The sequence below is a fragment of the Uloborus diversus genome, chromosome 9 (assembly GCF_026930045.1).
Source record: "Uloborus diversus isolate 005 chromosome 9, Udiv.v.3.1, whole genome shotgun sequence".
Classification (NCBI taxonomy): Eukaryota; Metazoa; Arthropoda; class Arachnida; order Araneae; family Uloboridae; genus Uloborus; species Uloborus diversus.
In genome coordinates, this window is record NC_072739.1 from 145,344,054 (window position 1) to 145,369,814 (window position 25,761).

A 25,761-nucleotide genomic window follows, 5' to 3' on the forward strand; every position below is an offset into this window, starting at 1 on the left:
AATTGTGCTTTTTTATGTATCCATAGCAGAATTCGCAAATAGAAAGCACTTCTCTATTTAGAATACTTAGTTGTCCTCAGTTCCTTCCATGGTTAGTTCTACTTAAACTTGAAATTGTTATTTTTTAGAAAACATATCGACTGAAATCTCAGGGTGAATGTAAAAAAATCTAGTGCAAATACTATTGTATACAATACTTTTCTAGGGAACTTGATTTGAAAGAGTAAAAACTATGTTTGTAGTCGTAGAATTACTTAAATAAAATTTAAGTGTAAATGATCATTTGTATTAAAAATGAAATGGTTGTTTCGCTTTCTCCTATTCGCAACTCCAATGAGCTATAGGGGGCGCTGCAGCCACTGTCTAATGGCTGACGAAAAAGGTAAAACAAACAAATGCCCTAACTTAGAACTTGCATCTATGCTTCGTGAATGGCAGTAATTTTTCATCGTATTTGTGGGAAACTTTCTTTTCCATTCTTCTGAAATTACATTACACCATAAACTGTCTGAAGCCTGTAATTTAACCCAAAGAAAACACGTGAAATGGAATGTTTTACCTTTTTCTTTAGTATTGTTAACCACCGCAAGGTAGCGTATTCGAGTTCTGGAGTTGCGAATGGTACGAGAAACGAAGTACTAATTCAGATTTTCCAAAGGCCTAAGGAAAATTTGATAGTTCATCTACTTTAAAAGTTTTCATTTAAAGTTGATTCTACGCTGAAAAGTTTTCATTTTTTATTCGTAAACTTTAAATTTTCATGGACCAAAAATAATTTTAACATTATCAACCTTTTTTTTTTTTTAAACTTCTGTCTAAAAATTTTATTTCTTGAGTTGTTCTTGGTATAAAGTTTGCGCTATGACCCCTTCCCCCTCCCAGTTGGGCGCTCTTGAAATTATTTACGTATGTCTTATTTTTGGGGACCCAAGCATTTGAAGAAGATTTTAAAACAAAAAAACAAAAAGATCCGTCCAGAACTAAACGAGCCTACTTTCCCGTATACCAATATCGAAAATCTAGAACCTGATCAATATTATCAAAATTAACTAAAATAGCAAATTATTGCAAACGTAACTTTTTAACATTTTAACTAGAATTCTAGAAATAATAATGCGCCTCGCTCATCTGAAGAAATAGATGAGTAAAAAATAAACACAAACGAACAAATAAAGTAGCAACACCTTTCAAACAAAGCAGCTAATGTATTTTTTCCCATTGAAAAACATCTTTATTCGCTTTCAAAAAAAAAAAAAAAAAAGAATTGAAAATTCATTAAAATAAATACACTTGTCAAAAATACAAAATCGTTTGTTTTTCCGCTGTTGCCGAAAAGTAATTAAAAATGAACAAATATACTTTTAAAACAAATAAAAAACAACAAAATGTCAAGAAATAATTTTCATGATAAAAAAATAAATAAATAAATAAATAAATAAATAAATAAATAAAATAAAATGAAATAAAAAAAAAAAAAAACGTCTGCTCATATCTTTATGGTAGAAACATAAAGGACTCCGAATTTCTCTGCCAAACACTGAATGCTACATAAGTTAAAACTTCAAGTGAAAAAAAGATAAATTAATTTGAATTTTGGCTTCTTGAATTCAAATTATGTTTTTCGCAATCACGAGTGTGTGTGTGTGTGTGTATGTAGGGGTGCGTGTTTGTGCCCAGGCATGAGTGTGTGGGTAAGCGTGTGTAGGTGTGTGTGTCAGTGGCGTGCAGATCAATATTTTTTAGGGGACTAGTTGGTTACGGTAAATTACGATACACAAAAGTAAAAATATTTATAGATATATTATCATCCCTATTATTATCAACTTCAGTGTTATGCTTCAAAGTTGATGAGGAACATTGCTCACTAAGATGAAAATCTATTCGAGTTTTACCAAAAGTTTTCAACTGAGTAATGGCTTGGTAGTGTCCTTGGGTTTTCTCGTGACGAATCGTTGCCTTGTGGAAATTGCTCATATCTGAAAATCCATTGGCACTCAAGACGCTTTTTTCCTTTTCAAAAAGGACGCAGGGCCAGCAAAATAATTTTTTTCTTGACTTACAAGCAGTCAGCCATTTAACAGTCTCAAAGTAATCTTTCTTAAAATGCCGATTGTAATTTTTTAGCTTCGCAGATATTGCTAGGTCAGGAGTAGGCCTGCTCTGTGAAATTATTTGAGCATTCTCTTGGTCAAGTCAAAGCTCCGAACGAACGGATTGCGAGAACGTCCAGCAGGCAGCAATTCTCTTCCGAGCTCCGGGACAGTCTGTGCTGTTGCGCATGCTCCTCAACTACGTCCAGTTGGGGACTTGTTTTTTCGACCGAGTCCCCTTCCATTACAAAAGAAAAACACAATGGACGCAGGAAAATAACTTTGACTAGTGAATTTGTTGTTTCCTGAAGCTCACATAGAAACATGTACACTAGGTACGGAAACAAAAATTTATCCGTTGGTTTAAAAAATGCATGAAATAATCAAATAAGCTTTCGAGCGAACGCCAAGGATCTAACAGAGCTATATGAGATCTGGGGAACAGGTTCTTAAAAGCTAGTCACTCGGACAAGTCCATTTAAAACGTCGCACACAGGGGAGAAAGGGAGGGAGAGGCAGTAAAAGAAGTAGCGTTTTCTAATAAACTTGTTTTTTTGCTCACATTTTTTCTTAATAAATTATTCTGCAAGGTAATTTTTTTGAAGGGGCAAATATTTAAGGGACCAGCCTAGTCCCTCTGGTATTTGGGCGACACGCCACTGGTGTGTGTGTATGTATGTATGCGTGTGTGTTTGTGTTTGTGTGCAGGCATGAGTGTGTGTACATGTGTGTGTAGGTGTGTTGTGTCTGTGTGTAGGCATGAGTGTGTGTGTGTGTGTGTGTGCAGGTGTGTGTATGTATGTGTGTTTGCAGGTGTGTGTATGTATGCGCGTGTGTGTAGGATATGGACGCAACCTGGAGACGGTTTTTGCTATAGGAGCTGCATCGTGAGGATCCGGTCGACGGTGGTGCTACAGAGGGTGCTGGTGGAAAAATAAAATGATAGGACGCCAAAACAGTCAAATGAAAGCAATAAGCAATCGTGATTGCTCAATAAAAACAAATCATATCAACAATAACTTTTTCAAAGTAAAACCATGGCTGTGGAGTCGGAGTCAATCTCATTTTAGGCTAAAAGAGTCACATTCGGGAGTCGAAGGTTTTTAATTCAAAGACTTAAGAGTTGGAATCGATTAATTTTCCTTAAAGTTCGCAAGTCTGCAATGTTTGCGGAGTCGGACTTATTTTTCGAAAAAGGAGTCGGAGTCGAAGTCTTTACATAGTCGAAGTCAGTCATTTCCCCTCCGTGTCTAAATTTTTGCCAAAGCTACGGAGTTAGAGTCAGATACGAATTTTGGGTACAGGTGTCGGAGTCAGGTGGCCCAAAATTCTTACAGTCGGAGTCGGGAGATGTTCGTCAAGAGCTCTTTCCAACAAAATTTGTTTGAAGTAAATCCGCTTTTAAGTTCGGAATCTATATTGACTTTCAGTTTCCCGATAGGCGCTAATGTTAAGGGATTTGAACTGTTCAAAATTGAACGGAATTTATTCAAATCAAAAAAGATATTTTCTAAATATGAGGCAGTGCAAAGGAATGTAAGAGGACATTTTCAAGTTTTGAGTAAAACGCGTTTAAAGATAACATCCTAGGTAGGCTTTTTAATATATTTTTTTTTTCATGCTCTACAGCAGCAACTACCAGGGCTGCTAGAGGAGAGGTTCACCTACCACGTGTTCTGGTTATCTCCAAATTTTTTAATTTTGCCCCTTACATCCCTTTGCCCCCCCCTATGTTCTTTATCAAGATCTTTTTTTAACAAAGTTTATTTCAAGCAAATTCGCTTTTAAACTTGGGATTTATATTTGCCTTGAAATTCCCCGTAGGCCCTAATGTTAAATTTTTTTGAACTTTTCAAAATTGAACATAAAATTGTTCAAATAAAAAAATGTAGCATGGGAATGAAGTGTCCTCGCCAAGATCTTTCGAAGAAAAAAAAAAAAAAAAAGAGGTTGAATCGATTTTTTACTCAAATTCATTGGGGGGGGGGAGGAGGGGGGGGGGGGCAGACAGACAGACATTTTGCCCCATCTCAATACCCTACTTTTCAATTTTTTTATATTTCGATATTTATTTAATTATTTAATTTATTTTTGACTTTTTTTGTTTTTTGCGATATTTTTAAGCTTTTTTCTTCTTTCTCTGACTTTTACTGGGAAAGTAAGCTAAAAAAAAAAAAAAAAAGAAAACCATTATGGTTTCTTAGAGGATTTTTTTCTTATAACAGTTATCCAAGTTTATAAAATTGTTCAAATTAAAAATTTTAGAAACTTTCAACTAGAGGTGGGCAACGCCGTTCTTTTTAATGATCCGTTTATCAGAGGACCGTTCATTAAACTCGTTCATTTGAAAAAGTTGCGGGTGATCTCTGCACGACATACTCACACACATTCGATATGTTTCAATAAATTAGCAATATTCTTAGATGGAAAGATAACTAAAATGATCTAAAAGTAAAATGGAATATATGGGGAAATAATTGGGAAATAACATTAAATTGGTGTAAGAGGAAGTTATGTGATGCGATTTTATCACAAGTGCATCTCAATACAATGTTCTAAACTGCTAACCGTTCAAAAGAACGATCGTTCATTTTTTGAGTGAACGAACGGATCCGTTCATTTTAAGGATTCGTTCTTTTTTACCCGTTCGTTCATGAACGACACATCCCTACTTTCAACTCAGTATTAGGTTACATTTTAAATTAAATTCTAGAAGACGCATGTCGGTCTGCATGAAAGAAAAGAGCGTGAGTCACGTATTAATGGTCGTCTGATAAAATAAATGTCACTCCACTATTTGAGACCAGCTGCATTTTCAGGGGACAGGTGGTTTGTTTTTTCCAAACAGGTGACTCTTTTTCTGCGATGACACGTGGGGAATAATGATTCAGAGACAGATATCATTTGCACTTTGTGCCATAAAAGAGCTCGGGTTTGCTTAAATTGCATGAGGTAAATCGTTGCCAATCATTTTGAGGTAACTTCCAGAAAGTGTGTTTTTGATTCATCTCTACATAGTATAAATGAAGTCTCCAAAAAGCGTCTGTGAGTTTGAACTCGCAAAACTCGAAAACTATCCGGCCGATTTTTCTGAAATTTTCACAGTTTGTTCCTTTAAGTCCTGAGAAGGTTTGCAGATCAGTTCGAAAAAAAAAAAATCGATGAATTGTTCTTTTTTTATTCCAATTTAGGCCCAATTTTCACATAAATTCCCGAATATGGGGGTGAAAAATTTACTGGCATACTTTTATCTTATATATTGTTGGAAAGAGTAGAATTTTCCGCGTTCTACGCAATTTGTTCCAATGTTCTAACTTAATTACGAAGGGAGTTATTTACGTTTTTAGCTTGAATTTGTTTAGGCTTAGCTGAAATTTAGGCACTACTTTCTTCATTAAATCTAACAATGAAAAGTGGAGGAATTGTCCCACAGTTTTGTTTTGACACCATTGGAAAAAGTGACATTTTTTACTCTAGATCAATCTTGACCTATGGTAGAAAAATTAAGCTTCTATCTCGAAAGGAAAAAAGTTATAAGCCTTTTTAATTCATTAAAAAAAAATCTCATTTCCATTCAAATAGTTAACCATTTTCGTTCGCATTTTAATTCTTAAAACTTATTTTATTTTGTGTTTCCATGGTAACGCTTTTTAAATCCATTGTTCTCGATTTATAATTTCTTAAAAGTATTTTAATACCTGTCGTCATTGTTTGGGAAGGAAATTTTGCATGATGTTTTTTTTTTATTTATTTATTTAAGCCTGATTGTTGAATATACGTCACTTGACACAATTTTTATTTTGAAGGTAAACCGGGCAAATCCGGGCAACGCAGCTAGTGCAATTTAAACTTAAGATTTTAAGAGTGAGCAAATCTACTGTTTAAAAAAAAAATAAATTAATAATAATAATAATAATGTGTCGTAGCAGCCAGTGAAATCGTAAAACTCATCACGTCGAAAAATCGGACTGTACTTCAAAATCGACGATTATAATACTGTAAAAGCACTTGTTTTCGTGAGGCTTTAGTTTTCGCGAGCATATTATAATCGCGAAAATTTAAGAATCACGAAAATTTTTTTCGTGGCACATGTTTTCTGGTCAAACAAAATTCGTCACTTTTTCAGATCATGAAAATGCCTATGCCTATTCTTTTTTGCGAAAACTCTGGCTCGTGAAGAAAAGTACTTTTAAAGTAAGTCAAATGTTATATTTCGCGGTAGATTGAAAGACTGAAGTAAGACTTTTATAAAAAAAATCTGCATAATATTTTTGCATTTAAAGTCAATAAAATCATTTCAAGTTAAATTAGGCACTTAATTGTGGGGAACATTTTGATACGAGAGATTTTGGCTCCATCGCCAACGTTTGGGCAACTATCTATTTATTCCAAAATTTAGTGCCCAAATTATTAGATTATTGGGAGCATACTTATGAACCTACACCTGCTAGACTTAATAATTCGCAACTCCAATAAACTATAGGGGGCGCTGCAGTCACTGTCTAATGGCGGATGAAAAAGGTAAAACAAACACACGCCGTAACTTATAACTTGCTTTGATGCTTAGTGAATGACAGTAATTTTTCATCGTGTTTGTGGGAAGCTTTATTTTTTATTCTTCTGAAATTACATTACATCATAAATTGTCTGAAGCCTGTAACTAACCCCCCCCCCCCCTAAAAAAACACACACACACACACACACACACGTGGAATGGAATGTTTTACCTTTCTCTTTATTATTGTTAATCACCACAAGGTAGCGTATTCGAGCTCAGGAGTTGCGAATTATGTTGTAGGCCGTATGTGGTGAACGACAAGCGATCTTAATGGAAATGCTTACTTATTTAAGCAGTAAGTTACTGCTCCTAAGTCAGGGCTAAGGCAGAATTACTTGCAATCAGTGGTCGGAAAAACTACATTTTTTTTGTAACTATAACTACTTTGATCCAAATGTAGTTAATTAGTACTGCAACTACTTTTTTAAAAATATAGCAACTACAAACTGCTTTTGAAATGCAGCCGCTACTTCGCTACAGTTTAAAACAATAAATGAACAAAAAGCATACACACGCGCACCGTTTGAGAATTGAACGAAAAAATTCGAAAAGTAGCTTAGATCAATAAATTAATGTACACTATTTGACATGGAATATTACTTAGAATTTTCCATTCTTTAATTTTTTTTCTCTTCTATGTATTTTTTAACGATTTTTACAAATATTGAATGCAAGAAAGGATTAAAGAACCGAAAGCGTTTGACCTTCAAATTTTTTATCCTTTCTTGTCAGCGAACATTTAATTCAAAAGGTTAAACTCGGTTACTTTAAACTGTAAATAGAAGAAGTCATAATTTGATTTAAATTTCACATAGGCTTACATACACTTTTTTTACAAGTTTTATTTTAAACCAATGATGTGAATGTCCTCGTTATTAACAAATTTTTGCCATTTAATATGGACATATCCAGTGAAAACCTAATTCAATTAAGCAAATAAATTCCTCATAAAATTTCGAATCCTTTGCTATCTGTTTTGACCCTCAAACTCTGACCGTTCTTAAGGAGATGAGGTGAGAGACAGATAGCTGCCTTATATTTTAAAATAGGAAATCACCTCCCGGGTGTTCTTGAGGAAATGAAGACCAGAAAACACAGATTTTAATGTGTAGGAAATTACAAAGAAGTGAAAGAAAAAAAGCATTCCGTGGTAATTGAGTGTCTTACATTCTTTATTTCATTTACACTAATATCTGAACTCATCGTTAAGGGGGGTGGGGGGTGGAAGGCATCTAAATTTATGTACTTTTTTTCTTTCTAATGGGGCTGCTTTAGAGGCTGACCTTTTGCAGAAAAAATGCAAGTCCATCCCCCGATATAGCATCCATTCTTTCATGTAGCACCAATATCGGCGGATGCCATTACCGCGAGAATTTTGACGCACGGTTGAACCAGCAGATGGAAGCATCTGGGCTCTTTTCGATGCGAAACTGCACTAGAAGTTTAATTTTGCCAAGAGCACTCCAAGCTAAACGAGTACGCGAGGGATTTTTTACATACCGCATTTTTATACGACATAGACATTGTCGATTTTCTGCATCTTGAAATCCCACAGACTGAATCCAGGTTTGAACCTGCGCCTGTGGGTGTAAGAGACCAACGTTTACCCACTACTCCACTCTGTTGCAAAGTTGGAGACATATATACCTAAATCAGGGGTGATTGTGTTCCGGTATTTTACCGAATTTCCGGTATTTTCGGACGTATTTCCGGTATTTTTATGTCCGAAATTACCGAAATTATGTTTTTTTTGTTATGCTTTTATCTCCCTACCTCCGCATTTTTTTAAAAATTATATAATACTCATCAAATATACCTGCAAGAGCCTTAAGATGGACAAGTGTCAAGATAATTTTGTATAACACCAGCTCAAAAGTAACTAAGTAACCCATTAAAATTTTAATCAAATGTATACACACTATTTTGACTCAGAACTATTTAACACTATGGTGCACTTAAGTGATAGGGGCCAAAGATTACCCCCCCCCCCCGTTCTCGCTTTGAAACTTTCAGGTATTTTTTGATGAGCTCACAATCACCCCTGCTAAATGTAATCGTAAAAACTACAGAAATAATTTGATGGGGGAATATATACATTTCTTGCGCTACGAAGATCAGCGACAGCTGTTTAATCACAAAAGCGAGCGATTAAGTTTCACCTGAAAGGCGATTGACACCCACATAGATGGAAATGTCAGCATTCAACCTTCAAGCTAGCAGCAGCAATGACGCCAGAAATTCTTTCTTGAATCAGCTGCACAAAGTAATAAAACAAAAGCGCATAACTTTTCTTGAAATATTAGCATTGAAGACGTACCGAATTGACTAAATTCATGACTTAGTAGTAGTTTATGCTAGTTTGAAAATTATTACTCAAATTTTATAAAGCAGAATTATTTTCATCTCGTTTCAAAGTTATGACATGGAATACAGTTGGAAAATCTATTTTTAAAAAAATGAGCGTTTCATCTTTTCACATTACATGCGAATTGTTTACTACTTTTTCATGACAATTGCTATGACTTGTTGATTCAAAACTCGAGAGCCACTTTCAGTTTATTTAGAAAGATCTCTTAGCTTCTCTTTCTTAAAATGGGCTTCTTTGGCTTTCTAAAGCCAAATATTTTGCTTCTTAAACTGTTACTGCGAAAAACAAACACTTGATTTAATTAAAAACATAGCGAATCTTCAAAATGTTTCTGGTTCAATTAAAGCTGGTTCTTTTGTAAAATGAGTCCCTGAATTTAAATATGACCACCGTTGTCCCCCGTCACGTTCCAATTTTTCGAAATTGCGCCATCCAATTTTTTCAGTTTTCTACAGTTTCATAGCCATTATTTTTATTTAGGAATGACAGTATTATATTAACCATTTGCATTCTTATGAGGAGTTAAAAAACGGAAAAGTGTTCAAAAACGTTAACATTTGGAATAAGTTGGGAGACTCATAGGGGTATTCTACCTTAAAATTTTCTAGGGGTTTGTTTTAAGATTTTCTCATTTATTTTTCGACGAAAAACCAGAAAATCGGACTCACTGCTACGACCCCTATGCCCGAAGAAAGTTTCATGTTGTTAATTAAAATAATAAATAAATATATATTGGAAGTATCGCATGTTGCATAGTCAGAATCACATTGGAGTTCTTCAGTTAAGAGCCGCTTCCCACAGTATTCAACTTATTGTTTTCAAATATGTTTATGATTAAAAATGAACTTAGGTTTACTTACAAGGTAGCATTATAGTAAATATTGATATTTCTTGGGATGTACTGTCTGGCGAAAAGCTCCCGCCGTCAAGTCTGAGCCCGTCTACTGCCATAGAAACGGACTTCGTACATTTTCTGCAAGGGGTAGCAGTAAGGCTTTTTGGCGTCATTTCGCCAGTCGTCTGCTCGCCTTTGTCGTCTTACGGGTTTTTCCAACATTAAGCTTTCCTTGCAAAAATGAGACGCGCCTCGTTGCTATAGCAGTAGACAGGCGCAGACATTTTGGCGGTGGCTTTTCTCGTGATGGTCGGACAGTACCAGTTCCACTGTTTATCACTTCTTGATATAGTGAACAAAAATACGGGCGGTGCATCCCCAGGAATGTAAACATACTTTAATGCTATATTGTAAGCACATTTAAGTTCTTTTTAATCTTAATTATAACTATGAATGTAAGTTGAATAGTACGAGAAGGTTCTTAACTGAAGATCTGCGATGTGACTCTGACTATGCAAAATGGGATGCTTCTAATATTTGTAATAAAAAAATATATATACATATCGTAAATAAGAGTAAGTCCTGTATCCTGTTTTTATGCCGAAAAATAATTTGAAAGAATGTAAAAAAAAACACCTAGAGGAAAAATACCGATTTTTAATGAGTTTTACAATATTTAGGAGGGGGGGGGGGGATACCACCATAAATCTCCGAGCTTACTCCAAATGTTTATACTTTTGAAATTAGCACTTCTCTAGCCCCCCAGAAGAGTGTTAATGGCTGATATAATGCTCCCTTTCCCTTCAACTTAAAATAAAAGTACAAAACTGTCGAAAACTGAAAAAATTGGGAGGCGCCACTTCCAAAAGGTGGTCATATTTAGATTCAGGAAGTCATTTCATATAAGAATCAGCAAGAATTATGTCAGAAACAGTTTGAAGGGCTTTTTTTTTTTTTTAATTTTTTGCACGCAGTGTAATCAGTCCAATTGTAGCATTTCTGCTGGAAAACTCAACAAATTTCGAACAAGATAGGCATATTTCCGCCTCCTCAGTATGTTTGTAACAAGCAAAAAAGTTCTGAGAAATGAACATGATACAGAAGTAAAAGGATTTTCAAAACTGGCGTTAACTTTCTTTCATATCTAGATAATTACTACGACAAAACAGAAAGTGATGTTGAAAAAGAAATGTAACCAAGAAGTAAGGCTTTCCCAGTAGATTTGAAACAAAACTTTCCTGAAGAACCACTTCATTTAGAAATGGAAGTTCATCATGCAACTTCTTCAGAATTGCTTTGAGCCTCTTCTTCATAAACCAATTCTTCACTAACTCAGTTCTTCCCAAACTTCATCACTAACTGGGAAATTCGAGACAAATACCCAAGAACAGAATAAAAGAAGCTAGTTTAAGTTTAAAAAAAGGAATTAGAAAGCTGAAGAACAAGAGAAGAAATTAAATTCATAGAAATGAGAAGAAAAAAAATGGAGAAAGACTCTGAGATGGCTACTATTTCTGGGATGGATAATAATCATGCCTCGGCTGAATCAGAACCATCGAAAAAGAAGAATTTCAAACAAAAATTATCAAAAACTTTCGAATATTTTCCACTTTTTACTATCCATTCTTAGAGTCGTAAAAATAAAGAAATGATTGGGCACTGAACATCTAAACATTCTCCAAAGACTGAGTGTGAAGCATCGGCGTAGCCACGATTCAACTTAGGCATCCTATAAACGAGGCGGTTAGTTGAGTCAGGGGGTGACCACCTGGAGGGGGAGAGACTGTGCCATTGCAATTTTTAGGGAGGTTGTTTTGACGGGTATTTTTCTCATTTTTAGGGGGGCTCTTGCTTTGAGGGTTTTTTTCACAATATTAAAGGGGGTGCGCCTTTGCTCTTAGGGAGTGGGGGGGGGGGGCACTCCTGGTTGAGTCCCCTTTCGAAAAGATACCGGTGAACTAGTTGACTGGAGTTGTGTTCGTTGTGTTTACACGACTCGACATAGTTGAATCAACTTGTCTTCTAAAAAGCCACATTTGTTTGAGCAGCTGCTCCACAAAGCTGATTAAACGGAATCAAGTTGACTCAACTAGTTTACTTGTGCGTAACGCGAACGCTTGGCAATGTCCGGATGAGTTGAATCAGCTAAAAAGTTTTACCAACTTATCTATGAGAATGGTAGGGGCAGATCTTTGGCGTGCCTGATGAGTTGACTGTCGTGTGAAGGATGCTGTTCGATTCCTTCACTACCTGGTTATATATGATGAAGTAGGACTTAGCAGATGGAGGAAGAGAGCTGCATGGCTCTCAATTTTATTCTTAACGCTTGTCATTAAGTAAAAACATGTCAGAATTTGCTCTGTGTTAGTGCTAAGATAATAATAGCTTCCGGTGAAACTTCAGTTTAATTAATACGATTTTGACAATGAAAATACGCAGTGATCAAAAAGAAAAAAAAAGAAAGAAGAAGAAGAGAAGGGACATTGTTGTTTTACAAGTGATATGCTTGCCGCATATTGTTTAAGACGTAAACAAGATGGGAGCGGGGGGGGGGGGGACAGTAAAATAATCTGCCGTGTGCAGGTAAACGGCAGTATCTGCAGAAATGAGTTTTCGAGATATTTGAAGAAACGCGTTTTGGATTCAATACTAACAATAGGAAAATGTTGGAATTAGCCGTCTTTTTCGGGCCTTTTTTTCAGCGGAAACCAAATATGCAAGCTTGTACAGTAAAGATAACGTACAATAGATGACAAATATGCAAAAAAATGACAAATGAAATTTGCAGTTACTGCCCTTTACCTGCACACGGCAGTAATGCACTTGTTAATTACTGTCTGTTTTCTGTAGACTAGTGGTGCCCAAACTACGGCCCGCGGACCACATCTGGCTTGCGAAATTGATCCGTGTGTCCCGTTGTTTTGTTCAATGTTACAAATCGAAAAACGCGATTAGTGACTATGTCTCAAATTCGGAGCCAAATGTTCAGAAATTGGTTTCTGGAAAGGAGATGTAGTTAACAAAATAAGGGCATCATGTAATGCTAACAACAACTACTGGTTTGCAATTTTCTTAAATGTACCATATTTTCCCATTTTATTTAGAAAATTATTAAATGTTTTATACATGATTGGACCCGGAGAACGATTTTGATATGAGGCCTTTGGGTAGAAAAATGTTGGGCACCACTGCTGTAGACAATTCAATGCGCCACACAAACCCTAATTGTTTGCTAAAAATGCCAGTTTTGAATAGAATAAAAATAATCTACAATATGTTCTAAAATCTTGCTGTAATAAGCGATAACAGTGTCCAGCTATTTATTCATATTTTGTCACTGTCGATAATGATCATTATAGAAGGAAATCACGCTCAAAACGCACCTGTATTTGTTGAATGTAATGGGAATTTTATCTCTGTATGCCATGCGGCAGAAAGATAAATGTCATTTTTAAATTGTTATAGAGTTTCATTTTGCGTTATTACTACTGCTTTAAATTGTTCTTCTTGGTTACACTTAGTAATAAGAGTTAGTTAAACTTACCAGGGCACCACGTGAATTGTGTAATTTTTCAAAAAATAATGTGGTAATTAGCAGAGTACAATAAAGATATAAGATCTTAAAGTCAGCCAAAGTTATACGAAAAGTCGCCAAATTTAAAGACTTGGCGAGAAATAGATGGTACTAAGTGTCTGTCGGCTAATGGTACAATCTGTCTGTAACAGGATATCCATCTGCAATGCACGTGAAAATGTCTCCCACTTCTCCCCAAACTCGCTAAATTTGGCGATTTTTCATAAAATTTCGGCGGACATTAAGTCCTCATATTTTGATTACGGGAAGAAAAGGGCAAATAATTTTTTCCGTCTAAAAGCATGTTTGATATTTCGGTTAACGTTTACTACTTATTTAGGATTTTTCAGAGAATTTTTTTTAAATTGTGAAATTATGAAAAAAAAAAAAAAATATATATGTAGCAATCGAAAGAGCGTAATGAAACATTTTTTTGGGGCATAAATTTTTTGCCTCGTCTTCCAGTGACACATACAGCAAAGCATCGTTTATACGTCTCTCGACCACACGTCTTTTACAGTTATACGCCGTTTTCGTTACGTCCCGATTCAAAAATATCGGTTAAACGTCGTTTTTCCTGTTATGCTTAAAAACTTACATTCGATTTCTTCACATTCCTCCAAAACCTATCACTAAACATAATAGTTGTATGATCAAAAATTCATGTATTTTTTTCCAAAAGTTTTGAAAGTTATTTACTATTTTAAAAAATGTTAAATTTTTTGAAACGAATTTTTTTGCTCCAAAATTATTTCAGTTCAAATCAAATTAAAGTGCATGTCATTCTCTTTTTTATGAGGTCTTATATATCACTCTAAAGTTTCCGTAGAAATTGCGTTATAATATTTTAAAGCACTGCCGGCAAGTAAAAACAGTTGCTTTTAAAAATGAATCACTCATCAATTATGAATGATAGCTTAAAAAAAATTATATCTAAATTTAATATTTCAAAAAGTAAGATTTCTAAAAGATTCACGAAAATTTGAGATGGTGAGGTTAAGTGCCTTGTTGATTTGAATTGGAATGACCCTGTGACGATTAAAGGGGTAAGGAGTTAATAGCTAGAAAAATCCCCCATAGCCAAAGCTTAAACCTTTCATCTGAAAGGCTATGTGCCTTTTATCTAAAAGGAAGAGTACAACTGTGTAGAACTTAACAACACTAAACAAATAATGCAAATAATAAAATTTTAAATTTAAGCAATGTTTTCAAAAACCGTGAGAGGGAGAAGAATATATAGCGGCTACTAATACACACTCTTAAACTATCTGAAAGGGCTTAAAATATTTGTGACCTTTCACATATATTCAACAAATCTTAAAGTATCTGGAATTGACTTTTAGATAGTTTAAGATTTATTAAAGGAGTAAAACAATATAACGTCTTCAAATAAGAAAGAAGAAATTGAAGAAGAATTGACGAATACATCAACTTCTCCGGGTTCTATAGGAGTAGGAACCACCGAGCTTTTAGTTAAGACTAGGAGCTTTATGCAGCTTTGAAAATTTTGTTTCTCAGTTCCTTTCAAATCAAAAAGGGGTATTAAAGAAGAACTGACAAATGCTTCAATACATCCAGATGTTATAGGAATAGGAACTACGGAGATTTTAGTAAGGGATTGGAGCCTTATACGGTCTTGAAAATTTTGTCTCTCAGTTCATTTTAGCAGTGGCGGCGATTCGGGGGGGGGGGGGGGGGGGGGGGCAAGTCACTTTTTTCATCATTAAGGATCGCTTGAACGTTTTTTGGGTTTTATTTTGAAAAGGATCTGGGGAGATCACCCAACGAAAGCTTAAAATTGCATTTTTAGACTTCGGTTTCAAAAAATTTCCGGAAGAGAACACGTAAACACGCTCTTTCCTTCTTGTACCTTCAAAGAGGGTCTAAATGTGTGTTATTATACGCTTTCAACTTCTGAATTTTTCTCTTGGAAGCAAACCCACTACACACCCTAATATCAGTAAAAATGTGTTTTCAAACTTCCAATTAAAAAGCAAACTCGAGAATAGTCCTCCACATTTTAATTTGTAGTCACCGATGGAAGTCTAAAATTGATGTTTTAGAGCTCTATCAGTTCCAAACGATTTACCGGGGAAAACTTCCGAATTTTTTCTTTCCTTTTTAAGTCATTCAAAGTTATTTTGAATTAGCTTTTTTAAAACGATTCAATTTTGCAAAATCCCAGAACACCTTACCCTTAGTTAGATATAGATGTCCAAAATTTGCTATTTTAAGATACCAGTTTCGGGATTATTTGCGAGAAGTTACCTTTGCATCACCAAAGACGTTTCTTTTGGTACTTCAGCTTCGAAAATATTTTGGGGAAGAGCTTTAGAAGCCTCTCCCCCTGAAGTCACCCAAAGATAGCCAAAAGTAAAGTCTTCAGCTTCCAAAAATTTCTTGCCCACGCACTTATATTCCCCAATCTCCGCCACTGCATTTTAGGGACTTTTTTTTATTAAAGCGGGGTAAAATTGTATAATTCTTTCAAATCAAAAAGGGATATTGAAGAAGAAGAATTGAAGAATTGACGAATGCTTCAATGCACCCAGATGCTATAAGAATAGGAATTACGGAGATTTTAGTAAAGGATTGGAGCCTTATGCAACTTTGAAAATTTGGTCTCTCTAAGTGAAAACTTTTGAAAAAAAAATTCTGTACTTAAAAATGTATGCAGTGTAATGAATGATGTGACTTTAAATAAGAATTTTTTCAAGAAAAATGACATGAAACGTAATTTCATTGCTATTATGTTTATTTAGTGCAAAAAAATAATGTTAATAAAAGTAAAAGTCTTTTCAGGTATTTCATTAAGATGAAAACATGAAATTTGGTTATGATATACCACATAGTTTGAAAATTTTGTTATTATAATGTGAATTATTTCAGTACTATGTTAGGATTTATCTTAATTTTTTCGTTACAAAATGCACATTTTTTTTTTTTTTTTTTTGAATGAGAATAATTTTGTCCCATAAACATGAAATATGTTTCACTGCTATTACGTTTATTATGAGTAAAAAATAACGTTAGTGAAATTAAAAGTCTTATCAAATATTTTATTAAGTTGCAAAAATAAAATTTGATTATGATCTACCACATAGTTCGAACACATGTTATTGGGCAATTCCATGAAAAGTGAAACCACTTAAAATATACGTATTTTCAGAATATTGCAAAAAAAGTTAAATAATAAATTTTTTTCCGACTTGGAAGTATGATATTCGGATCTCCATAAGAATCAGAAAAAAATACCACATTTTCAAACGCTCATTTCTAATAGCAAAATGAAAATAAACAAAATTAATTGCAGTACAGTTTAAACTATTAACAATGAAGTCAGGCAATTTAAATTAAAAAAAAAAGAAGTTTAATGTTGTCATTACTTCCTAAGAAATCAAAATTAAAAGAAATCCTTTTTTGTCCTTTTAGCAATTCTTCAGAGTAATTGTTTACCATAGTTTAAAACATTGCAGTTTCTTTAGTTTTTCAAAAAATGGCGTTACAGACGTAACATTTTTTGTTTCGGACGTAACAAAAAGCAGCACGTTACGTCCGTAGCACATGTATATTTCCAATTAAATAGAAAAAAAAAATACAATATGGGCAGTGACAATATGGTGTATAACATGTAATATGATATAACAAAACTGCTGATATTCTGTATTTCAAATTATAAAAAGTTAGTGGATATTTAATTTTATTTTTTAAAATTATTGAAATACACATGTATTCTTCTCAAGGAAATTTTTTTTGTCCTCCAAATCATGCAATAAATTCAATTGATTGGTTAATTCAATTTAACATGATGAAATACAAAGCATTTTTTGCTTAATTTTCATTAATAAAGTTTTTTTTCGAATTTATGTTACATACATTAATTATCGTTTTTCTCTTCAAACTTCTACCATTCTGACAGCATAGCTAAATTGATATTACTTCTTTATTAAAAAATAACTTAGAGATAAGAATGTGTCATGTTAGATAAATAAATACTTTTGTGCTGAATAGTAAAGTAAGAAATAACGTCAAAAAGCACAAGTTGCAGATTACTGCGGACACGTGTTTTGGCGTTGCACCTTTATCACTGCAAAAATTAATGAGTTTATGGATCAGAGTTAAAAGTACTAAATTTTAAGCTATCTACATCTGCTCCTTAGGTAAATCACATCTATTTTTGAAGCAAAATTAAGATTTACTTTGGCAAATGTTAGCCAAATATATTTTTCCCAATGAGTTTCGACCGTTTTTTTTTTTTTTTTTTTTTTTTTTCACCTTTGGCAAAAATGTGCCGATTCCTATTAACAAGCGATCGAAATCAAAGGCAACTGTTAAACTTTAAAAGAAATTGGACAGTTAATATGTTTGGTGAGAGATAGAGGAAATTCTCAAACTGTGTAAAAGTATCTCAAAAACTCACAGATTCAAGGGAAACAAAGGTTAGGCTTATAGAAGCCCCCCACCCATGTTCATGTTAAAAATTCGAACAATGTATTTCTGACAGAATAATTACACACGTTTCTTTTGCTGAATTTCACTTTGGATAATTTTACTTCTTATGACGCACCATTTTTTTTACAAATATTTATTTACATGGTGGTATGTCCAAGGGGGCTGCTCCCTGCCTCCCCAAATCTTTGAAAACTATTAAAGTATAACTTCAGGTGTCAAAATAATATGTTAATCTAGGTCATTGCACTCTCTTAACAAAAATTATTAGTATATATAAGCTTTTTTTTGCTTTGTGCAATTAGCATATTAGACATGTTACGTCCGTAACAAATATATTAATTTTTATCATAAATTTTACAAACAATATCTATAAAAACTTTAGAAAGCTTGAAATCTCTAGAACAAGTATTTCAAAGAAATCAAAAGAAAAAAATGTGCAAAAATAATAATATGAACAATCAATTCACTTACCTCCTGAAATACAAGTAATTCCAGCGACCAATAATGAAATAACAAAAGTCGTTGTGGATGCAGGTTCCACAGCTTCGAAGAATACCAAAAGAACTCCACAGGCTACACTATAGCATAAAGTGGCAACGCACAACAAGGAAGCGAGCGTATCCCCATATTTTGACTGATCTCGTATGGATATCTTCGGTGGATTCTGGAGATTACTGCTCTTACGAGTCAACATGGGGAGACACTGAGGTTTAGTTCTCAACATCATCACCCACCGCTCATGACACCAACTTCCGAAACCCATCTTGATATGTTCAACAGTTAAGTAGAAGTTTCTTGAATATCCATTTTAATTTACTTTAAAATCTAGTTTAAGCTATTACACAGCTTGTTTATTGAGGCTTCAAAATGTTATGGCTTTGATTGGAATTGAATTTTGTAAAAGTCTCTTTGAATTCTTTCAATGACTACGACATTTTTAACCTACGTTTCTGTTCTACGCTCAGATGTGTTTCAAAAGAAGATGATATATGCACAAACACACAGTGCAAATAAAATTTCCTTCCAATATTTAAAAACAATGTTTGATGACGGCACTGCTTAGCTGTTGGTTTTCAGCTGAGTAAAATATCTGCACAACTAAAGAGTTTCAGCAATTGTCTCAGTAGTTATTCTTCAACAACTTCTGAAAACTCCATATCTATTACATTAACCCAATTATACGTCAGCGAATATTTTTTACTCTTAGAGCTCAATGTTTAAGCTAAAATTATTAGGCTTTTTTTCGCACACGACTTTTTTTAAATCAGCGCATCAAAGTTTGCAGACGACAAATAACTTTAAAAGAACAGTTAATATCGCATCAACTAAAAAATTCTTTTCCTGTCATTCTAAATGCATTTCTCGATGAGTGCATAAGCATTACCACTGCCAGAATTTTCAGGAATGAATTGTATTTTATTTGCAGTATTTTGGAAGCTTTATCAAACTTTTCTTCTTAAAGAATTGAAGGAGAATTTCCAATTACACAACCTTTTTTATACACATAACAGCAACTGCTGAAAATTTATCCATCTGCAAAGTGCTGAATAATCGAATTGGAGGCTCAAAAATCAAAATTCAGAAAAATCACCAAAGATTATTACAGTAGTATTTCTTCCGTATTTTGTTTCATTCCCCTGCACGAGCAGAGGGGAAAACATACTGGTATGAAGACTTTTGAGAATACGGAAATCAAAGAAGGCGTAGCTGTGACGTTTTTTTACTGGCCAATCAGCGAAAAGTTATGTGACGTAATAAACAAACACAGATGTAAGATTCTCAGGGGAAGCAGCGAAAAAAGCACGTGGTTACAAGCAGGTATGATTAAAAAACTAGCAATGTGTTTTATGGTGAAGATATCTCTTACGCGTACATTTTGTAAAGAAAAAATAAAAGAAGTTGTTTATGAGTCTATACTTAAAGTGTGGCGTCTAAAAAGCAGTTGAACAAACAAAGAACAAAACTCGACTATCTCAATTTTGTGGAACAAAACAGGAAACACTATTTTTTTTTCTTTTAGGATATTTGAATTTTATTTCTATAAAATTTTAAATGTAGTTAAAACTTATAAAAAATACCTTTTTCTCTTCGTTATGTGTTTTTTTTTGTTTGTTTGTTTGTTTGTTAGTTAGTTTGTTTTATTCGTGGATTAACCTGAATTTCTATGAAAATCCTTTTTGATGGATTTACCGAATGTATATTAGTGACTACTTTTTTCGTTAAAAAATAATAGTTTGTTCAAATAAGTAAAAAGAGAAAGAGAGAGAGAGATTTTTCAAATGTTGTGATTGTTCAAGAAAACAGCTGTAAAAGTTGTCATTTTAGAAAATTAAGAACATTCAATTGTTTCTACTTTCACTGCACAGCGTTTTCAAAAGTCTACAACTAATGAAATTTAGAATTATTGAAATAGTTTGTAATATATTTAAGCTATGCATAGATAGTATACAGTCGAATCTCGATAGCTTGAAGCTTATAACTCGAATATTCCTTTATCTCGAAGTTTTCATTGGGTACCAAACTCTTGAGACTGTTGTGGAAACTTCCAATAGATCGAAATACCAATAACTCCAACCTTTTTTCCGGTCCCTTGGGACTTCGAGTTATCGAGAGTCGATTGTAGTAACTTTTTTTTACTTTTTAAAAAAAATTTCTTTTTTTTTTACATTTATAAATTAACCTGAATTCCTAAGAAATTCCTTTTAATTAGGCTTTAATATTGTACATTAGATCTTTTTCGTTAAAAAAAGTATATTAAAATTTACAAGAAAAGAAAAACCACAACTGCTGAGATTTTTCAATAAAACAGTTATCAAAATTGTCTTTTTAAAAAAATTATTAACTTTCAACTTTTTTGTTTTTTATCTTAGTCTAATGGTTTAAAATTTAGAATGATTAAATAGATTTGTTGTATATGTATATATATATATAGCTATATAGATAGATACAGGGGATAAATTTATAGATTAATATCTTAAGCTTTTGTTATTTCCATCTATATCTGAAGCACCTTAAATTTTTCTCATCGGAAGTACGACGCAGATTTACTATTTAAAACTATTTAATGTTGTTCAATTTTTTAAATGTTAACATTGGTGTGATTTTGAAATTCAATAATTTTCTGGAGCAATAAAGATAAGTACAATCATCACTGAGATTGAGATCATACTAATACTTGTCAAAAGGTGCAGTCACTCTTATTCTTCAATGACTTTTTAATCATTCTCAAAACTTAAACTTCAAACTTCAATCTTTAAATTTCAAACTTAAATTCAATTAAATAAATTTTTCATCATAACTTCCTTATAGTTAATAACTTGAAATTGAGAATGCTTAAAGAATTTTTTTTAAGAAGAAATTTATGTTTTAAGAGTTTTGAGGTGATCGTAATAGTAATATTTCTATTTCGTAAAAGTGCGGTTACGAAAAACAAAAAATCAGAATGGGGTAGTTTCCAAAAATTTTAAAGTATTTTTTTCTGAAAGAGCATGTTTAGAAACATAGGATCTGACCATGTTTTAAATAATTCGCTTAAGTTTAATATTTTTAAAAAATTACTTAAATCGGTGTGCTTTCATTGTTTACGTTTTGTGCCGATGACATCACAAATGATGAAATGCCATTCATTGTTGCCATTCACAGAGGTAAATATTTAATTCGCATCTTTACTCACGTGTATTGGCAACAGCATGGTTGATAGCAAGCGTAGAGCGCAATATTAAATTCGCTTCTTGATCATCACAACGTGGAAACGCTAGAAAGGTGCGCCAAAATGCATCATTTGTGACGTCATCAAGAACACGCCTTGTTTGAAAAATCGGACATTTAAAAAAATTTACAAAAAAATAACTGTTTGGAAAATGAAAAATGTTTCTAGGCTCATGTTATTATTTTTGCTTATTCTATCAATTTCAGTGACTAAAAATAGTACTTTTGACTGAAGGAGACAACCCCATTGCGAGAGATAGTGTTATAAAGATAATCAACTACAGAAAACTTAACTTATTGATCATTAATAAGAATAATCGTAAAAAAAACTTAAAAATTGCAGAACTTAAAGTTTTGAATCAGGATGTGCCATTGTATGTCATTTCCTTAGTAATGAATTACATTTTTATACTTTGGGAACTATGTGAAATGATTCTTTCAAAATGCGAAAGATTATGTAAAATGAATATTTCGAACATAGAAAAATGATGTGTTACAGGAGAAGGGAAATAACGCATTTTAAAATACTTTTTACGTTGTATTTTAAATTGACTTTCCAAAAAGTATTCGTTATATTTATTTCTTTACTTCGAATCTTTTTAGTCAAGAATTAACACCGAAGTTTGAATAATACACAGAAGTTAATTATTGGTTAGTATGTATAGCGTTCTTAATTTTCAAATTTGAAGTTACCATAGCGTAAACAGGGGCGCCCCGAAATTTAATTTTTGGGGGTGCGGAAAGTCTCAGTTTGCCAAATAGAACTCCAATTTTTTTCGAATGATGATAATTTTGCCGAATGGAGCTCCAAATTTCACCGAAGGATGATAATTTTACGGAATGGAGCTCCAAATTTCGCCGAATGATGATACTTTTATCAAATGGCACTTCACATTTCGCTGAATGATGATAATTTTACCGAGTGGACCAAATTTCACCGATTGGTAGTAATTTTTTCAAATAGAACTCCAAACCATGATATGCCAAATGATGATAATTTTACCAAATGGCACTCCAAATTTCGCCGAATAATTTTACCGAATGGACCAAATTTCACCGAATGATGATAATTTTACCAAATGGAACTCCAAAGTTCACCAAATGATGATAACTTAAAAAAAATGAATTTTTAAATAAAATTGCAAAATATTGTCAGTTTGGATTTTCACTAAAATCTGAAGAAGTTCTATCTCCCCCCCCCCCCTCTCACCTCCAAACCACGTCTCTATTCCTAATATAATTGTAAAATGATGAGCTTTTCATTCGAATAAGTAGATGGCAGCACAATGTAAAAGCAGAGAGAGCGTTTGTTTGCAACATTCCTTTTTTTAATTCTATTTATATAGTTTTATTTAAATAACAAAAAATTCAATTCAATTAATTAGTTGTGGGTAGGTATATGTCGTTCCTGACCGAACAGGTTTTATAGGCGGCTCTTTAAAATGAACGGCGTACTATTATTGGTATGATCTCCTAAAACATGAACGGCGCCGGTGTCCGGTTTGGACCGGAGCACTTGCAACATTTAGGTTTTTTTTTAACAAAATGTTTAAGCTTGGTTTTGTTTAATTATGTCTAATGTTTCCGTTCGATTCAATAGACATTATGTATCTTTGATGTGTGTGCATGCTTTTTTATTTGGAAAAAATAGAATTTCATTCGACAAATTGAGAATCCCCCCATCCAAACATTTTAGCCCGAAGCTCCCCTGGGTTTGGGACTTGGTACTTTGTACTGATGTTTTATACATCTAAACCTGCATAAACTATTTTTAATCAAATTTTTAATGGCACATTTTCTTTATTTCAGGTAATTTTAGTTCTTTTTTTCCTTTCAGGAGTATTGTAGATCCAATAAAACATTTTCATTGTACGTGAATAATTATTGCAGTGAGATCACCTGCAACTTTTTAATGAACGAAGTCGCCCAAATGAACGAGTTAAAATTACGGGTAATCACAAAAGAACGATCCTCAGATGAACGGCTCATTGAAAAGAACGACTCTGCCTGTGACTAGTTGTGGAGGGGAAAAGAGTGTAGAAAAGCTCTTAAATTCAGATCCGTTCTTTTAGGGAAGGTGTCTTCACTGCAAGCATGATGCACGCACAAGAAAAAATCATGTACAGGGGGCAGGAAAAGAAGCCGCACATGTTTCACGTAATCGTAGTCTTTGATCACTGCTGTGTAATCGAACTTTCATTGCAAATTGCAAGCATGAAGTATGTACTATGTACAAGAAACAACAGGGTCTAACTACAGCACTGGTCGGCGAGGCCAGAGGCTCCTGTTTCCTACGGTGCCTTTATTTTTTTTTTAAAATTCGTATGCACAGCAATAAAGAATCATGAACTTTAAGAAAATAATAAAACGTTTAAGATTCAAAAACCGGAAAAACTCTGGATACTTCATTAATATTTCTCCTATTTAGTTGTTTTTTTATGTTTAAGAAAGCTTTTTTATGTAATAGAATAGAGAGAGGGTCGAGAGCCCTCCAAATTGATGTGGCCTTCATTTTTACTTGGTCGGACCTTGACAAGAAAACGTAACGTGTAGAAATGAAGTTCAGACTTGTCAACCTTCTAAAAGGAAAAAGCAGAGCAGTGTTTTAACCTCGGAGACAGATGATGTCAACAAAGAACATGAATTTCGAAAAAGATCCATGATAAAGTATCTAACCCCTCTCCCTTCACACAGATGATGCCGGCACAAATCCAATATTTTTTCATATTCATTAGATATACATTATAGGAAAATTAACCCGGAAGATATTGTATTTTTTTTAAGTTAACAATCTTGTATACATAATTTTGAAACTAAAATAAAATAGTATTGATGTATGCTGTTCTTATTTTTTAAGATTATTCAACTACATTTGAAACATCTTTTTTCAGTCTAGCAATTCATTACAGTAGAGGTTCCCAAATTTTCCGATTCGCGGTACCCTCTTAAGAATTATAATTTTCTCACGACACCCTGGTCTTCCATTACATACATATTATTGTTATCATGGTCACTTCGTAATATTTCTCCATCCCATGGGTGTATTCCAAGGTGCTACGCCACCCAGTTTGAGAGCCCCTGGATAAAAGAGAAAAACTTTAATTGATGGTCTTGAAACACACAAACAGGTAAAAAGGAAATATGTTTTTAAAATAGCAATAGCAGCCTTCAAAAAGCTTTTGAAAACAAAAATTGACAAAAATGTTCGTGTTCGTTTAAAGTTGCTTGAGTAGCTTCTTACGCTTTGTCGAAAACATTTTGTCGAAATTTTTTTGTGACAAACATCTACGTCCTTTGTTTTAACAGTCAGTAGGTTTTCTAGATTTTCACTAAGATAGACGTGAAACTGAAACGACATTTAAGCTGTTTTTATGACGTTTTGTCAATCTAAGTTTGAGAACTCATTAAAAAGTAAGAGAAATGATTCTGATGCAGAACGGACTGACCCATTCCCCATGAGCCGATGTGCCCCCCCCCCCCCCGCCTGTGCGCCCTCTGAGCGCTTTCCTTTTTTTTCCATCATCAGTCCTGTGCGACTTCGTGTTTTTCCCTCTCATTTTTACGCCCTCGAACATGTACGTCTTTTTTTTTTTTAGTTTGCGCCTTCCCCTATGCGCCCTCGTTTTTTTTTTCTTTTTTTTTCTTTGCGCCTTTGAGATTTTGCGCGTCTTTTTCTTCTTCTTCTTTTTTCTTTTTTTCGCTCTCAAACCTGAGCGCCTTTGATTATTTTGCATACTCAAACCTGTATTCAAGTAATAGCACTCTTCGATTAGTAATCTGTGTCTTGATGCTTATTTATAGGAAGCGCGATTAAATTACGATTGTAATGACTAATTTTCAAAATATGCCAATGGAATATAATATAAAAAACATGCTAGTAAAATGATAATTGTTTTTTTTTTTTTTCACTTCTTTTATCCAAACTTCAACCATTATGGATTAAAGTGATCGAAATGTTTCTAATAAAAGGTTTACGTTATTAAAAGATTGTTTTGTTGTAAAAAGGATCACTAAAATTTTGTTTTGCTGTTTTTTAAAACATATTAAGACGCCGAAGATTGAGAAAAATTAAAGGTTTTAATGAGAAAACTTGCAGCTATATTAATCAGTTGAAACTTTGGTTTGCGACATGAAACTATACCATAAACAGTTACCTCGTGTGTAATTCTCTATCGT

The 25,761-nt window shown here is 33.5% G+C and overlaps 1 protein-coding gene across 1 annotated transcript in view; it reads right to left on the reverse strand.

Annotated features, from left to right (window-relative positions):
* LOC129229448 (cationic amino acid transporter 2-like) overlaps positions 1-19,520 on the reverse strand; it is a 38,276-nt gene extending 18,756 nt beyond the window's left edge. The window contains exon 1 of the mRNA XM_054863756.1: positions 18,349-19,520. Coding sequence (XP_054719731.1) covers positions 18,349-18,640 — 292 coding nt within the window. The 5' untranslated portion in view covers positions 18,641-19,520. The remainder of the gene's footprint in view (positions 1-18,348) is intronic.
* Positions 19,521-25,761: the final 6,241 nt, after the last annotated feature.